At 42.1% G+C, this 19,139-nt stretch overlaps 1 protein-coding gene across 6 annotated transcripts in view; it reads left to right on the forward strand.

Annotated features, from left to right (window-relative positions):
* The window catches only part of NELL2 (neural EGFL like 2), a 407,393-nt gene that overhangs the window by 255,811 nt on the left and 132,443 nt on the right, over positions 1-19,139 (forward strand). For 4 of the 6 annotated variants that reach the window (XM_081957428.1, XM_081957430.1, XM_081957431.1 and 1 more), the window contains exon 12: positions 8,303-8,431. The exons of the other annotated variants lie outside the window; for them this stretch is intronic. In XM_081957428.1, coding sequence (XP_081813554.1) covers positions 8,303-8,431 — 129 coding nt within the window. The remainder of the gene's footprint in view (positions 1-8,302; positions 8,432-19,139) is intronic. 6 annotated transcript variants of the gene reach the window in all.

The raw sequence follows: 19,139 nt of genomic DNA on the forward strand, positions 1-19,139 counted from the left end.
ATTTGTACTGATAAATAAATAAAGGGAGACTAGTATAGAACTATTTCGAGCTAATTAGCTCTCATCAGCTAGCCATACCCTTACTGGGATTTGAACCTTAGGCATACCAGGGATTGTAACACAAATACATATATGTATATATATATATGTATGTATGTATGTATGTATGTATGTATGTATGTATGTATGTATGTATATATATATATATATATATATATATATATATATATATATATATATATATATATATATATATATATATATATATATATATATATATATATATGTGTGTGTTTTCGTAGATTTTCACGGGTGTAGGTAAGCTGGTTTTGTTGTATTCGGGTCTTTTCCCGTGTAAGATTGAGATTGTCTTGCCAATGTTTCAGTGAGATCTCACTCACCATCTTCAGGCTGTTGTCTTTGGCTTAAAGTGCGACCGGAGCTGCCATCTTTCTGTAAGTCTTTCTGTAAAACTTCCTCCCTTTTCCAGCACCTTAAAGTTACAGGACATGAAATCAATTTTGAATGAACCAGGTTAATCTCCAAAACAGAACACTTCAACAAGAGAATAATTATAGAAGCCATCGAAATAGAGAAACACCCCCACAACATGAATAAACGTGATGATACCTCCCGCCTACCAAACATCTGGAAACCAGCCCTAGTCAACAAACGAACCCCACCCACCACCCAGGCCGTTACAGTACAAAACAACAATGCACACACAGCCAGCACCAATCAGCACCAATCTACCAATCATGATACAACCACTCACCCAATCATTCCACCTACTGAAACAAAGCCAGCACTCCATCCCCTTCCACCAAGACTTACAGAAAGACGGCAGCTCCGGTCGCACTTTAAACCAAAGACAACAGCCTGAAGATGGCAAGTGAGATCTCACTGAAATGTTGACAAGACAATCTCAATCTTACACGGGAAAAGACCCGAATACAACAAAACCAGCATATATATAAACCCTTCTATGAGGAATAAAGACAACATGTATAAATAATTAGGGTTAGGTAAAGGCCTGTTAACAATGATCAGTGTTACAATACAAAGTATTTCTCCTCTTGTTCTATAGGTCTATTTCTACATTGTTTGATCTCTTATAAGACATTTTCAGAATCTTGTGTTATCAATAATTAGGCTAAGAATGTGTAGTAAGTATAAGTTTGAAACGATGATTCCCCTCCCTCCCAGAAGTCAAACCTGTCTACAAGAATTATCTGAAATAATGGCCTTTTCCCTCAAATTAATTCTAAGTAACCTGATACAATTGTCAATGCCTAAGGCGTTTCCATGACTACTATCACCTTGAGAAGGGGAGGGAAATGCCATGCATACTTTTGGCCAGAGTAAAAGTCTCATATTTCTGTACTGGGATGTGAATGTGCATGTCCAGAACCGTGCCATAACGTCCTGTTGGAGAATGTCATTGGTGACCTCAGCCAGAGGGGAGGGGGCACAGGGGTAAAGGTCAGACACCATTAAATGTGATTTAGTTTCAGCTACACAGAAGTCCGTGCCAAGATGTTAGTCCTAATAAACGAATGGTTTTACTTTGAATTTCATCCTGGGGTTCCAAAATTAATTAGGGCAACTCTTGGAACCTTCACAGATAGCTGAAACTTACTTTTAAACATCTATCAAGATTTCCGGGCTTCCTGAATCCCGGGCTCTCCAGTCACTCCCAAATATTTGGAGTGCTTGGAGGGAAAAATCAGGCAACCATGGCAGAAGGTGGATTATCGGAAGAAAGCCTGATTGCAGCTGGAGGTATGCGGAAAAACTCAGAAGCAGAAGCAAGAAAAGATAAGTAGTGGTGGAAATTCCCTTGCCCTAGTCCAAAGCCCCAGATGGAATCCTGAGGGAGTGCAAAAGAGCAACGGAGGGAGGAAGTGAGGGGAGGGACATCTGATCTTGTTGAAGGGAAGAGATGCAGACTGGAGCACAGCCCCCCTCCCCATCCCGATGGAAGGAGAAAGAGCCCAGAATGGCAACCAGTGCCTCTCCCACGCAGCAGGCAGGCTGCCAAGAGCAGGCCACCCCCTCCCTCTCTCCGAACTAGGGGTGAAAGAGATAACCAGCCATATCAAGCGCAAGCATACCAAGGCTGACAGGAGGCTGGGGGATTAGGGCTGGATGACCCACCCCAATTCAGGGGAAAGTTTGACAGAGACTCAGACCAACTAGCCCTATTCCTTGATTCAGCTGATATCCACCTAGAACACTATGGGCACCTCTACCCATCCCCCAGAGCCATGGTGAATGCCATCGCAGAGGGTCTAGCGGGAGAAGCAAAGGAATGGCTAGCCGCCCTCCACAAGAGGAGAGTCCACCAACTGCAAGACATAGATGACTTCCTGTGACTGCGAGAGGCCAGGTTTGAGGAGGGGGAGGAGGAGGACCCATATGCAGAAGAGGAACTCAGCAAACTGAAGCAGCAGTGCCCCATCAAAGAGCACATCCATGAATTTAGGAGGGTCATAGGAAGGCTACTCCCTTTACCAGAGCAACTGCTGGTGCATTTCTTCAGAACAAGCCTGGACAAGTAAATTGCCCAGGTAACCGCATACCGTGACATCCCAAATCAACTCTCTGAGTGGTTCCGGGTAGCAACAAAATTTGACAGTGGGCTGCGTGCCAACGACATGAGAAAGCAACCAGACACAAAAGAGAGAGGTCAACCTGACCTGAAACCACCCAGCCGGCGGGGAACCACAGCACTACAGCAGGCCCTGAGACCTGCCCTCCCTCAGAGTCTGTTGAAATGCTACAGATGTGGGGGGATGGACCACATGGCAGCTGCATGCCCAACCCCAGCCCCAAAACCAAGGCCAGACCCACCACCCAGGGCATGACCAGAACGAGGCCCCAAACGGACCACCAACACATCTGGGAAAGGCTGCAGAGGCCCCTTCCCCCTCAGGTGAAAGTGGTTGAACCCCAGGCAATGACAACCAGTTGCCTGAACCATATGACAGCGAGGACGAGAGAGAAAAGGACACAATGGTGAGAGAACCAATTCACTCTTTCCTTTTTCCAATACGCCTCACAGCCCTCGAAACCAGGGGGATTTTCAAGCCCTAATATACTCAGGCTGCACAAGGTGCTTGATCAACCTAACCATAGTCCTGAAACTGGGGATCAGAGCAAAAAGACTGGCCCACCCAATCTGGTTCGAGCAGGTTGACTGGTCCCTAATGGGAGGAGCCTATGCCACCCATCTAACTGAACCAGTGAGTCTAGAACTAGCGGATCACTGGGAAGTAATTCGATTCATTATAGGCCCAAATTGACAGATGCAGTCTTACTGGGACTTTCCTGGCTAGACAAGTGGGGACCGACCATCTGGTGGAAAGGGGGTACCCACAGACTTAGGATATCAAGGGGCCCCTAACCCCTCCCACACCAGCAAGCAGAAACACCACCCATGCTGGAAACCCCCCAAAAGAGCCCACAAGAACAACTGGTAACCACATCCGACAAAACCCCAGAGGCCGAACTGATTCTGGTGGAATATCAGGACCTCACAGAAGTATTCAGCGAGGCCGAGTGCGATGTTCTGCCTCCTCACTGGGAGACAGACATTGAAATCATCCCCGGGGCAAAACTACCCAAGCCCAAACTGTATGCCATGACACCCCAGGAAATGCAAGAGATGTGCAAATACATAGACAAAAACCTAGCAAGGGGGTTCATTGAGCCAGCCAAGCCACGGGTTGCAGCACCAGTCCTCTTCAAAGAGAAAAAAGATGGAACTATGACATTGTGTGTGGACTTTTGAGGGATAAATGGGGTGTGCGTACACAACCTATACCCCTTCCCCTCATGAAGGACATGCTATCTCACCTGGCCAAGGGAAAAGTCTTCACCAAACTAGACCTCAGAGAAGCATACTATCCAGTACGTATCAGAGAGGGAGGTGAGTGGAAAACAGCGTTCAACTGCCCCCTAGGGAGCTTTCAATTCAAAGTGATGCCTTTTGGGCTGCAGGGGCCCCCAGCGGTATTCAGGCAGGTAATAAATGAGATGCTGCACAAGCACCTCTGCAAGGGGGTCCTCGTCTACCTAGATGACATCCTTATCTACACTGAGACCATGGATGACCACATACCCCTGGTCCATCAAGTACTGGAAAAACTTCTGGCAGCCAACCTGTACGTCAAGGTATCAAAATGTGAATTCCACCGTGCACGGTTAGACTACCTGGGTTACCGAGTGTCAAATGAGGGAATACAGATGGACCCAGCCAAAGTGCAAGCCGTCTTAGGCTGGCAACCCCCTCACACCCGCAGACAGCTACAAAGCTTCCTAGGGTTTGCGAACTTCTACAGGCAATTCATCCCCTACTTTGTGAAAATTGCCAAACCCCTAACGGACCTCCTGAAGACAGGGAGCCCAGGAACAAAACCCCATCTGGGACAACTCCTAAAGTAGGACCTAACCTGCCAAGAGGCGTTCAAAACACTAAAAGAAATGTTTGCAAAGGAGCCGGTGCTGAAGCATCCTGACCCCGAGCAACCTTTCTTGATCCAGGCAGACACCAGTGACATGGCAGTGGGAGCGGTGCTACTCCAAAGAAACAACCAAGGAAACTTACAACCCTGCGCCTACACCTCCCGCAAGCTCACAGACACAGAGAGATGATGGGCCGCATGGGAAAAGGAGGCTTTTGCAGTGAGATGGGTACTGCTAACCTGGAGACACCTGTTGGAAGGGGGCCAGAAACCGTTCGAAGTCTGGACCGACCACAAAAAATGTGGAGGAGCTTAGGACCCCCATGGAAACTATCACCCAAACAAGGCCAATGGGCTCAATACTTCAACCATTTTGATTTTGTTTCAAAGCACATTCCAGGGGGGAGGAACTTTCTAGCTGATGCCCTCTCCCGCATGCCTCAGTATAAATGCGAATGGGAGCATGTAGTGGACGCCATCATTCCCTCTACCCAAACCGCTTCCCAAGTGACCACCAGATGGCAACGCCGTGACCATCAAGACCAAATCACAAGTGACCTAACTACAAGGCTCAAAACTGAACTGCTAGCAGACCCCCGGTTCCAAAACAACCAACACATCTTGACAAAAAGAGATGACCGTGCATGGAAGGGGATGAAACTCTATGTCCCAGAATCCCTATGTACCCTAATTCTTCAGAGGAGTCAGGATAAAAGGATTAAAAATTAAAAAAGAAGAATGCAAAACTCATTCACGGATGATATGGTTTTTATGATAGAATACCCCCTTGAAACAGAGAAAATATTAATTCAAGAAGTAGAAGAATTTGGTAAAGTTGCAGGCTTAAAAATAAAACAAAATAAAACAAAGATAATTACTAAAAATGTTACACAAAAGCAAAATGAGGAATTAGAGAGAACATTGGAAATGCAAATAGTTAAAAAGGTAAAATATCTTGGAATATGGCTAATGTCTAAATGTTCTACTATAAAAGAAGACAATTATTCAAAATTACTACAACAAATATGAAAGGACTTGGAAAGCTGTGCTAAATTGCAATTATTGCTGATTGGAAGAATTGTGACCATAAAAATGAATATCCTACCAAAAATTATATTTTTATTCCAAACTGTACCAGTAAAATTAGGGACAATTTTTTTTTGTGGAACTAAATAAAATAAATTTAAAATTTATTTGGATGGGGGGAAAAGCTAGGATAAAATTAAAATTACTGCAGGACTCTAGAATCAAAGGAGGATTTAGCCTCCCAGATTGGGAGCTTTACCACCAGGCAGCAGCTGTAACATGGCTCAAAGAATGGATAGTATTCCAAAATAAAAGAATATTGACTATAGAGGGCCATGATTTACAGCTGGACTGGCATGCTTTTATCTGGGAGGGAAAGAGTAAAGCCCATAAATATTTCCAGAGACATCAGGTAAGCGGGGCCTTACTAGAAATATGGATGAAAATCAAAAGAAACTTCTATACAAAAATTCCTAGATGGATATCAACCATGGAAGCAATTATCTACCCCAATGTAATAGATTTGAATAAGATATTGACATATGAGGAGTTATTGGATGGGCAAGGAAAACTTAAAACAAATCAGGAGTTAAAATTACAGGGAATTGAATTAGGCTGGTGGCCATATCTACAAATTAAAACAAGATACAAAAAGGATTTAGAACAGTACAGATTTCAAAATGAACAACAAGAATTGGAAAAAATAGTAACAGGAACAGAAGAAAAAATGATTACAAAAACATACAATTGTCTCTTAAAATTCAAAATGGAGGAGGAAACCGTGAAGGAAACAATGATAATTTGGGCTAAAAACTTCGGATAGAATATTGAATTGGAGCACTGGGAAAAATTATGGGGAAAAAATTATAAATTGACAATGTCAGCATCCTATAAGGAAAACATCTACAAAATGTTTTATAGGTGGCATTTACCCCTGGCGAGATTTGCCAAAATGTTCCCAAATAGGGGACCGACAGGGGACCTTCTATCATATTTGGTAGACATGTCTGAAAGCCAAAATTAAAAAATGGTTTGAAGAAATAATAGAACAAAAAAATGACATAAACCCTGAGCTGTTTCTTCCAGGAATAATAAAAAAATATTAGTAAGGATATCCAATATATAATGCTTGTTCTGCCTCGGGCGTTGTAGGCTTGCTCGGGGCATGCTTTGCATGTGGGCAAGATGCCCCAGTGGCCAATCATAAACAGAGATGTGATCACATGTCATGGAACTACATTTCCCATAAGGCAGTCTCTGCCTACATTTCCCATGAGGTAGTTTCTTAAAGGAGACAGTTCTTAATTCCTACACTATAGCTATATACTGCTGGGGCAGCACAATGCTTCATATAATTACTGCTGCCAGAATCTCATTTGCCCAAAGTTGAAAACAAAAAACCATTCCTTCAAATGCAGAAATCATAGAAAAGGTGCTAGAATGCTCAGAAATGGACAAACTAACGATGGAACTAAGGATCAAGGAACACATAGCAAACACAACGAAAAGAGATGGCATTTACTTAGAAAGCAATAGAGATGGAAATATTGTATATACATGTATATATTGTAAAAATGAGAAAGTGTGTAACAAAGAGGAAAATGTATAAGATAATAGAATGGAAAATAGAAAACCCAAAATCAGAAACAAGAAATACCGATAACAGAAAGCTGTAAAAGTATAATTGTGATGTTAATATTTGGAAAATGTCAAATAAAAAAAACTTTAAAAAAGAAATTAATAACACAATAAATGCTAATGGAAAATTTATGCAAAAGCAAAATATTCCTCTGCTAATTGATATTCTAGCACAGACAGAAGCTAGGATGCACCATATAATTCCTCTTCCTAGATGAACTGGGTATTTAAATGCCATTTATGATGCTGGTTTAAACGACTTCCCTCTCCAAATTAACTACCAAGTCTTTGCTTTTTCGTAGGCCTACAGTTTAAACTTCAGAAAGTTCTAATTCCCAAACTTAAAACCAGCTAAAAATTGGAAGGCAGCTATTGGACATCTGATTTCTATGCTATTAATGAAAACTAACAAGTAGAGTTGATTTCCATGTCAGCTTCTCCCTTTAGACAGACTGATTGCTCTAAAAAGATGCCCAAATACTACTGCTATTTTGCTATTGTCCCAATCTCTAAGAAAAGTGATAAATCTGATCTTGCTCATTTCTTTCCAATCAGCTTGGAAAGAAGCATTATTAGTGAACTTTATGCTAAATATCTGAATGAGATATGCACTAACATTTGTACAAATTCAATGTGCCCTTTAAGACTGTATTTCAATTCATGTGACCCGAGGAAAGAAACAATAATTGTAAAAGAAATGTCTATTCTTTAATTTAAAAACATGCAAATCAGGGTTGACATCAAGACAAAGGCTGGTTGTGGCTGATTATGTTACTGTTGATATAGAGCAGGGGTGTCAAACTCATGATGACACGTTGTTGCCATGTGACATATCACAACTTTTTCCTACTTCACTAAAATGGGTGGGCATGGCCAGCATTTGACACATCTGGCCTGCAAGCCGTGAGTTTGACACCCCTGATATAGAATTTGGGAGCTTTTCTTATCTATGTAATTATTCATGACTGTTGATGTACCTTTTTCTATCTCCTCTATAATTCTTGGTCAATATATTGTTGACCTCCTGGTGAAGTTTGGGTGGGAGCCCAGGAATTATTGTTAGAGAGAATTCTAATAAAGAAAGATTCATGTTGCTTTGATTCATATTTAATGGATCACTACTATATGTTTCTATAATGTCAATCACTTAGAGTTTGTTTGTTTGTTTTTAGGCCACGATTTTTGTTCTGAAGGACATAAGTGTTTAGAGAATTCTCTTTGCAGAAATGTTGAAGAAAAGTCAGTTTGTAGCTGCCAAGATGGTTTCCGAGCTCTTCGAGATGACAGTATATACTGTGAAGGTAAATTCTTATAAAACATGGCCATATCAGTAACAAAAATTAGTCTGGAATATTGCATGAAGTATAATTAATTCATAGCTTGCCCAAGTAATGGGGTCATGAGAACATTTAATTTAAAGCTTATTAATCAAATGAAATAATTATCTCAAATTAAGATTTTATCTTTTTAAAAAAGTTTGTGTCAAAGTAATACATTAATATGATTGAGTTCTTGATTTATAAGTAATACATTAACACATAACTGTTGATTTTGTTCCATTAATCAAATTTCAGATAAATTAATTATTATACATTAGGCCATGTTAATACATTTTGAGCCGTTGTATCATTATAATTAAATCATTATGATTGTCCTTAAAATCGTAGCATTCAAAGTAAACAAAAGGACTGGAGTCTCAGGATTTTATAATATGCATAATTTTAACAGCAGCATTATATTTGAAACATTGAACAAATATTGCTACAGTTATGAATATGCTAACTCATTACATGGTTGGTTCGTGGAATATACATATATGCATACATACATTGTGTGTGTGTGTATATGTGTAGAATGCATTGCAATAATCAAGATGGGAACTAACTAAGGTGTGAGTGGCTGTGAGTAAGAATTGGTTCAGAAAAGGGCATAATTGGTGCACAATCCGCAGTTGCACATAGGCCACCTGGAGTTGTCAATTTAGGAGAAAGTCCAGCTTATGCACTGGGTCTGTCTTGGGCAGTGCAACTCCATCCAAGACCAGATATAGCAATTCTCCATGGATCAAAGAACCCCAAATCCAGAGACATTTCATCTTGCCAGGATTCAGTTTCAATCTGTTTCTCCCCATTCAGCCCTTAACAGCCTCAAGCACTGTGAGAGGGAGGTCATGGCATTGCTTAACTCACTATGGGTCAAGACATATAGCTGTGTGTGTGAGAGAGGGGAGGCGTTTACACACACACACTGAGAGAGAGAGAGAGAGAGAGAGAGAGAGAGAGACAGAGACAGAGAGAGAGACAGAGACAGAGAGAGAGACAGAGACAGAGACAGAGACAGAGACAGACAGAGACAGAGAACAGAAATTGGATCACAATTCACAAGTCAGGGATATTTTGCTTCAGTTCTGTAATCTTTCAAAACTATGATATTCAACTGAATTTCAATGAGTTATAATTCAGATGTTAGAACTAGTATTGATTTAATATTTGTCCAGATTTTTTTGTAGTATTTTAAGGGTAGGGAGCAAATTCCCAAAATTGCATTGTTAGTAGACTGAAATTGAGCATTCTGGGACATTTAGGTCTTGCCCACTGCCCCATTGAAGTCTATAGAAGCCAATCTCTAAGACTGACCCCCATAAATGGATTCTTGAATTCTGATTGGCTGTTTACTTATAACATCATTAAGCCCCACCCTATGAATGGAATTCTTCGCTAAGCCACATCACCATGCATGGAATTCCCCACAACACAAAATTGAATACACTATAAAACTGTTTCTTGTATATATTAAAATGGATACAGTATAGCCGATGAATGCACTGAAGGTTGTCATTAAAGAGATCAAAACTAGAGGAGACGACTTCCAGTCCCCGAAGGCGACGGACGTGTGGGTCCACCGCTCGTCTCTTTGGTGGGCTCCTTTTAGGAGCACAGGGGGCCTTGGAGGGGCTCCCTGCCGCAGGGCGGCTTGTTGGCACCCCCTGGACAGGCGGCAGCTGCAGGGGGGTTTCCAGCTTCGCCCCAGGAGCCGGGGAACATGGGGGGTGCATGGCAGCATTTTCCATTGTCGCTGTGCACCTTCGCTGATCGGAATCCGGAAGGAAAGAATCAATTAGACGTTACAGCTGAAGTGCGGTGAGGTGAGAGGTTTCCCTCAATCTCCTGTAAATCTATTTAACTGATGAACAGCAGCTTCTCCAAATTGTGGATTCAATCCTTTGAAGTGTTACGATTGGAGGGGGGGATTTTCCACCCCCTCGGAAAAAGCGGCACTTGGAATATCTCTCTCTCTCGGAGGAGAGAGAGAGAGTTAAAAGCTAACTTTCACTTCCTCTAACAATGGGAGAATGATTTTTGCTACAATTGCAAGGGATGACTGCTGAGTTGTTTTTTTAAAACTACCTCATGAAAACTTTGGACATATTGCTCCCTGGTCCCCTGTGAAGGTGGAGCCAAGATGGCCAACTTCTTCCTTCTTCTTTGCTTTTACGAATGAAGTTTCCTCTTTGAAAGAATTTCTGGCTTTATATTATTCTATACCCCAGAGATCTCCTGGAGCTTCTCTTCTTATGTGGTCTCCCTGGATTTGCATTTGACTCTTATCCTCTGGCTTGTAGCTGTACAGGAGGATTAACTTTCACTTCTGGCTTGTTTGCCTCCACGATCTCTCCCAGCTAATAATAATAATAATAAATAAATTTGAATTTATTAGCCGCTCCCTCTCCAGACAGGACTCGGGGCGGCGTACAATAAAACATATAAAACATAAAACATATGTGCAAACACATAAACATCCAAATACACACATATACAAAGACATACATACACGGAGGAGGTAATAAATTACATCACATTTAGACTGTTAAAAGTCACCATTAAAATACCCCATTAATAATACCACAATTTAAAAATTTAAAAGGACTGTCAGGAGGAATAAGAAAAAATTTACGGTTGAGCCAGGCCAGATAATTGAAAGAGGTGGGTCTTCAGCTGTACACGGAAGGAGCGGAGATCAGAAGTAATCCTGATGTCACGGGGGAGGTCATTCCACAGGGCTGGGCCCATCACAGAGAAGGCTCTGCTCCTGGGTGTCGCCCCCCGACACTGTTTAGCGGACGGCACCCGAAGAAGTCCCTCTCTGTGTGAGCGGATTGATCGTAGGGATGTATGGGGCAGGATGCGATCCTGCATGTAACTAGGTCCTGTGCCTAGCTGTATATTCCACAGATGCCATTTCTTTTGCATAAGACTTATAGCTATCTCTGAACTTAGTATGGGACCTAAAAAGCCACCGCCTGGTAAGGCATCTTCAGCCCCAACATCTTCTACGTCTAATCCGATTACACAACAGAGACAAATGGCTTTATTTCTACAACCTAAAACAACTGAAGAGAGTTCAAAGGACTTATCTGTTGCCCAAATGTTTCAAACTATTTTGAAGGGACAGGACGAACTAAAAAAACAATTGGCAGATTTAAATGAACAGCTCAAAGAAATGCAACAACAAGCAACACAAAACAAACAGAGGTGTGTTGGAGGAAGAGACGACCGGGTTGAGGGAGGAGGTTAAGACAGTCCAGAAGGGGAATAGAGAATTTGAAAATCATATGATAAAGGTGGAATTTGAAAGAATGTCTTTTTTTCTTAGATTTCAAAACTTACCAGAGACAGAAAATGAAGACCTTAAGGAGATTATGACCACAATTTTATCAGAATACATTAAAAGAGATAAACAACAGCTATGGTGGGAAATTGATTTGATTTATAGGATCAATTCAGCATACGCTAGAACACACAACGTTCCAAGGGAAGTACATGTTAAATTTCTTAGAAAGACTACAAGAGATGAGGAGCTCAGAGGAGCTCAGAGGGTGGGACTATTAAAATATAAAGACAAAGAAATAGCCATTCTTAAACAAATTCCGAAGAAAGTAAGAGATGAGAGGAAGAAATATTCCTCTTTATCAAAGAAATTATATGATAAAGGAGTTTGGTTTAGATGGTTATTGCCAGAAGGAATGTTGATCTTTTGGAAGGGCAATAGAATTAGAATCAACACAGTTGTGGAGGCAGAGGCCTTCATTAAAAAACACATTGCCTTCCTAGATGGAACAGGGGACAGTACACAAGATATGAGGGAGGAAGGGGCCATGGCTCTGCCAGAGGACAGTGGGGAGGAAGCAACATCGAGAACACTCAGGTCACAAAAATAAGTTTGAAATATTATTGCAATTGTTGTTATAATGTAATTGTTGGAAGTGACATATAAGAAGATTGAATATATTGTTGATATAATGTAAAACAAAAAGCTGCCAATGTTTATCTTTTAATCTTTGATCTTTATTTTTTTTCTGTAAAAGTTGTGAGATTTGGGGGGATTTCTACCTTTCGCACAATATAGCTGTCAAATTTTTTTATACCTACCTACCCCTTCCTGTAAAAATTTGTAAAAACCAATAAAATTCTTTTTTTAAAAAATATCAAAACTAGAGACAAGACTGACTATCCTTTGATGAGTAGAGCTGGCCTGTCTCTCAGATGTCATGTAAAAACAATCAGTGACAATAACGCTATAGTTTGGAGGGAAAGATATGAGATAAAGGTGGTTGATAAACCAATAAAGCCAACGAACCAGAAGAAGATGATCATTAAAGATATTTAAACAGGAACCGAGACCAAATATCCATTGATGTCTAGAGCCGTCCGAGCTCTCAGATGTTCATCAAACACAATCTATTTACACAACAGCTAAGTCTGGAGATACCAATATGAAAGAACAGTGATTAATAAGCCCACAAAACTGGTAGAATGAGAACACTCATTCCATAAAAGTTTTGTTACCATGTACAATAACAAAACCATTCTAAAATTGAATTTACTGTAAAAAAAATTGCTATTAAAATTATGAACAAAACAATCTGTGACTTACGTGCTATCATGAAGAAGTAAGGCTTGCACAGCTACTCTAAACTCAAAAAGGCCAAGTTGCTCTACTAAGTAGCATGCCACTAACTTGACAAGCCAGTTCCTGATATACAGGTTGTGCCCATAATACCGGTTAGAGTGTCTATGCCAGTCACAATGGCCAGGAAAGCTTATGACAAAACCAAATCTGCAATCAACACATTTGCTCATTGGATTATTCGCTATGTGCCTGAAAACCCAAAAAGGGTTAGTATTAAAAAGTTAAAAGCCCTCAAATCACAGGTCTATTCTATTTTCAACAAGCTTTACAAAAACTGAGTGCAAATTAGCATGGGTGTCAGGGCCAGCATCAAGGCATTCTGAGCGCTCCAAGGGGGAAGAGGGAATGGAGGTGTCAGAGATAGCGACAGAGCCAGGGTCGTCCATCAGCCCTCAGATAGAGAATCAACAGCTCCCAGGTCTGGAGGTGGCTCATTAGGAAGAGGAGGAACAGCTGGGTCCAATGCCTGACACATGGATGCGCAGAAGACAGAGAAGAGGAGAGCAGTGAAAATCTATGGGCCGTTCCTTGGGATGGAAGAGTTACCACTGCTAGTGAAGCTCCACCCTAGCTCTGGGGATAAAACGCAGGGGACAGAGATGAGTAGGTATGGCAGACAACTATTCATTTCCCTGCCAGTCCACCACTGATAGCCTGCATTTCTGAATCCTGCCTGGAAATTATCAGAATTCTTCTTGGAATCTGCAGCACCTTCTGTGTGTGTGTGTGTGTGTGTGTGTGTATGTGTGTGTGTGTATGTATGTGTTTGTGTGCTGCTGGAAGAAAGTGAGTGCACCTTCCAGGACTTCCTTTCCAAGTGTGGGAAGAGAGAGAAAGATACACCTGGTGTGTTGGGCCAGTTCAGGGGAAAAGGGAGTGAGCATCACTTTCCACAGGACTTAGAGACTTCATAGCCTGCTGTGTATCCTGTTGTGAGAGAGCAGCTGTTGGTGCTCCTAATAAAGGCAATGTTTCATTAACTACAAAGGGCGTGTTGTGTTTGGGAGCCAGGTCAGAACATTATCACAATTTATGCAACAAAAGCAATGTGTTGCAGTTGGTTGATGTCTTTGAGAACTTTCAAGATGCTTGCATGGAACTCCACAAGCTAGATCCCGCCAAGTACTTTACATCTCCCAGGCTGGCTCAAAAAATCACAAAGGTTGAACTGGAGTTGTTGATTTATTACAATATGCTGCTCATGATAAAGCAAGGAATATGCGGCAGGGTCAGCACCATCTTGAATTGTTTCGTGTGTATAAACAAGTACATGGGTGAAGACTATGAAGATGACAAACTTTCATTCAATACTTATCTTGACACAAACAACCTGTACGGATGGGCAATGGGCAAACCACTTTCCGTTAGATGATTTAAGTGGATGACTGAAGCATAACTTGACAATTGGGAAAACATTATGGGTTGCATACTCAAGGTTGACTCGGAATACCCAAAAGAATTACACGATCTATACAACAACTATCCGTTGGCCCTGGAAAATATTACTCCACCAGGATCAAAAGTTAAAAAGCAAATACCAAACCTATGGAACAAAGTAAAGTATGTAGTGCATTATGAGAATCTGTACAAGAGTCTTGGGATGAAGATCACAAAAATTCACAAGGGAATAAGATTCGAAGAAGAGGTGTTGTTGAAGAAGTACATCAATCTGAGTACTGATTTGAGAACAAAGGCTAAAAATGATTTCAAGAAAGACTTTTTCAAACTTATGAACAACAGCATCTTTGGCAAAATGATGAAAAACATTGAGAACCATGGTGACTAGTGAGAAGAAAGTTTGAAATTAACCGCACAGCCAAACTTCGACATATGTGTGATATTTGACAAGAATTTAGTCACCATGCATATGAGAAGGAAGAAGCTGATGTACGACAAAGCGATACATCTAGGAATGTCTATACTGGATTTGAGCAAGATTTTGATGTACAATTTCCATTATGACTACATCAAACCCAAGTACAGAGATGAAGCAAAGTTGCTATTAACTGATATCGACTGTCATATGTACAAGATAAAGACTGAATATATCTATGCTGATATTGCCGATGATATTGAGAAGTGATTCAACATTAGTGAATACCCCAAAAGCCATATTTCAGGTATTAAAACAGGTTAAACAAAAAAGTGATTGCTATGTTCAAGGACAAAGCTCCTGGTAAGCAAAATGAAGAGTTAGTCAGGTTGAGGGTCAACATTTACTCATACATAATGTGGGCATGCAAAGGATGCAGAGATTATAAAATCAGTCCTAAACATTGTAGGTGTAGCTATGTCAGGATTCCAAATAATACACCAATAGCAAACAGAACTCTGAGGCAGGTAAATTCCTCAAAGAACAAGCTTTATTGGAAAACTATGCCAATATGACTATGGTAATATTGGCACAGGCTGGTGAAAACCGACTCTGAATGTTCCCATGGTTTTCACCTAAATAAAAGTAAAAGTTTCTCCCTTCCCCCAACTTCACTCTTCCTCTCTCTGACCACCTATGGGAATGTCCTTGTTTTGAGGAGAAAGTATTTTGTTCTGGTTACAAGCCCCAGCTATTTCTATTCCCCCCTCCCTATCCCTCAGCTCCAGTGTGGCAACATTGAAGCCTCAAAATGGCCTCAGTCAGGTCAGCTTTAGGGTTGACAGGCCTCAATTGAAAAGGACTACCTGCAAAGAAAAGAAATCACAAAGAGGTTACTTAAAGTTCAGCCTAACCACCTCTTCCTTCCCTGGAAGGCCCTTAGGTTTCTGGGGGTACATTAAAACTGTTTGACCAACCTGTTTGCTTTCATATCCCAGTTCCTGATGCATGTAGCTTCAGAGAGTGGGTACCCTTTCCATTGCACTAGATCAGTGATGATGAACCTATGGCACGCATGCCACAGGCGGCACATGGAGCCATTTGTCAGGGCACGCAAGGTGCTGCCCTGTCAGCTGGCCAGCGCACATGCGCGCCCTGGCCAGCTGAGTTCACAGTTTTTAAAAGCCATTTTTCGCCCTCCCCAGGCTCCAGAGGCTTTATAGGAGCCTGCGGAGGGTGAAAAGAGCCTCCCCCGCCCCCCAGAGGCCCTCCAGAGGCTTCAGGGACCGTCTGGAGGCATCCCTGAAGGCTTCGGAATGCTTAAAACGACCCTCCGAGCAAACCGGAAATGACTTCGGAGGGTCGTTTTGAGCACTCAAAGGCGTCAGGGAAGCCTCCGGACGGTCCCTGAAGCCTTCAGAACACTTAAAATGACGTTTGCTCGGAGGGTTGTTTTAATCATTCCGAAGACTTCAGGGAAGCCTCCGGACGAACCCTGAAGCCTCCAGAGGGCCTCCGGGAGTGCGGGGGAGGCTCTTTTTGCCCTCCCAAGGCTCCTATAAAGCCTCTGGAAACTGGGGAGAGCGAAAAAAGCATGTAAAAATGGGGGGAGCGCCTGTTGTGCATGCATGTGCACTGGGGGGGTTGCACATTGCATTATGGATGCAGCACGCCCGCACATGACCCCCCTGCGCTCCCCCCACTTGTGTCACACGAGCCAAAAAAGATTCGCCATTGCTGCACTAGGTACATGCAATTTAGAATCCAGGATTTTCTTTATCTTGTAATGCATTTCCCCTTTTACCACTATTGGTTTTGGGGCTGCCCGATCTACCATCCTGATCTGGGAGCCTACTGCTGGCTTCAACAAACTGTTGTGAAAGACCAGATGCACTTTCCCTAACAAGTGGGGGGAGTTTAATTTGCACTGTAATAGGATTGATTACTTTCACTATAGGGAAATGCCCTATGAACTTTGGTCCTAGTTTTTTGCAAAGAAGTTTTAACTTTAGGTACATCATTGAGAGGTAAACCTTGCTCCCCAATTGGAATGGCACTTGGGGGCTGTGGCGTTTGTTGGCTTGCATTTTATGGGTTTTTGCTGCTTCTTGTAAAGCCCGTTTGGTATTTTCCCATACCTCTATCATTTACTCCATTCATTCGTTTAGTGACATGGATGAGGGGGGCTCCCTGGGGAGTTCAGATAAGGGGGCAAATTCCATGCCACTTGAAAAGGGCTCAGACCAGTGCTGCTAAACATCGCATTACTGCATGCCACCTCAGCAAACAGCAGCAACTCTGCCCAGCTAAACTGCTGATAGTTGACATAGCATCTCAAATATTGCTCCACCATGTGTTTGCTCATTCCGTGGCCCTTCGATGAAACGCTGAGCTAAGCCCCTGCAAAGACCCAATGGACCTAATGAACTCCCTCCATAACCTAGCAGTGAATTGGACACCTCAGAGATGATCCTGCAGGGAGCATCATGCTGCCTATATATCTGCCTTATGAACTGTTTGGCCAGCTTTTTTGCTTATGTGAGTCCTGGGCAAGCTATGAAGTGGGCTTGCTTTGAAAACAAATCTATTACAGTACAAATGACCGGATCCCCCCAATCTCAGGGATTTCAACAATGAAGTCCATGGCAATTTCTTTCCAGGATCAGGACAGATCTGCCACTTGCTGAAGCAACCCTGGGGGTTTCCCCGGTCTCTTCTTCATGGCTGCACAAGTGGCACAGCTTTTAACATTTTCCTCAATGTCTTATTTCACCTTTAGCCACCAAAATTGCCTTCTGGCCAGATGCAGGGTTTTCAAATAGCCAAAGTGTCCTGCCTGCTTGGAATTGTTACTCTTCTGGAGTACTTGAAGTCTCAGGCTATTGGGTGCATACAATTTGAAGCCTTTCCAGGCTAGTCCATCTTTCAGGGTCAGTGCTTCTTTGTTTTTTCTATACCATGGGTCAGCTGGCAGTTTGTCCCTTAGTCTTTGGGTCACACCCCCCCCCCCCATCTGCAGTTCCTCATCGTTTACCATATCTCCTGGTTGTGGCTTGCGAGGCAGGTTGGGAGGGGGGATCATAGCATGGACCGCCTCTTCATGTTTACTATTGTACTGTGGTTTGCATGACAGGGCATCTGCCTGGAGGTCCCCCCCCCCCCGGATATATTTTAGCTCGAAATTGAACAGTTTGAAATACTGCACCCGAACTTGCTTTGGGGAATTTTCATTGGGTCTTAAGTGTCTGTAGGTTCTTATGATCAGTCCACAGTTCAAATGACACATAACAGCCCTCAAGAAAGTGTCTTCCGGTCACTATGTTATCAAGTGCCTTACTGAAGTCCAAGAAAATTATATCACCAGCATTCTTCTGGTCCCCTAATTTTGTCACTTTGTCAAAGAATGTAATAAGATTAGTCTGGCATGATCTGTTTTTGACAAACCCATGTTGGCTTTTGGTTATTACTTTGTTTGCTCCTAGATGTTCACTGATTCGTTGCTTGATTATCTTTTCCAGAATCTTCCCTGGTATTGAGGTCAGGCTGATAGGTCTGTAGTTTTCTGGATCTGCAGTTCCCTGGTGCTCCAGGATCTCTGAAAGATATAGTTCAGTGCTACTGAGATCTCATCTGCCAGTTTCTTCAGAACCTTGGGGTGTAATCCATCTGGTCCTGGTGATTTAAACTCATCTAGGGTAGACAGGTGTTCACTTACCATTTTCTTCCTTATTTTAACTTGTGTTCCTAATCTATTTTTTGTGGTGCTGCTTTTGATAGGTTATACTGTTTTTCCCTTTGTGTAAAGACAGACGTTATGAGTTAAGGTCAGAATGAGTTATGTAGTTCTGCTTTTGTCCTGTTGTTTGTCACCTTCTTGCCACTTTTTCCCAGCAATGGACCCATTGTTTCCTTGACCTTTTTCTTGTTTTTAACATGTTGGAAGAAGCTTTTTTGTTATTTTTTACTTTTTGTCACAAGCCTTTCTTCATGGTGAGCCTTAGCTTTCCTCACTTCGTCTTTACAGGCTCGGGCTATTTGCTGAGTTGTGTGCCTCTCTTTCCACTTTTTATACGTATCTGTCAGAGAGTTCTTTATGCAGCCATGTTGGTTTCTTTTGAGAGCTGTTATTTTTCTTCTTCATTAGTATCCTGCTAGACTGGGCTTTTGTAATCTCATTTTTCAAAATTTCCCAAGCTTCTTGAGTTGTTTTCCCCTTGAGGATTTTC

The sequence above is a fragment of the Natrix helvetica genome (assembly GCF_964273705.1).
Source record: "Natrix helvetica genome assembly, chromosome: 6".
NCBI lineage: Eukaryota > Metazoa > Chordata > Lepidosauria > Squamata > Natricidae > Natrix > Natrix helvetica.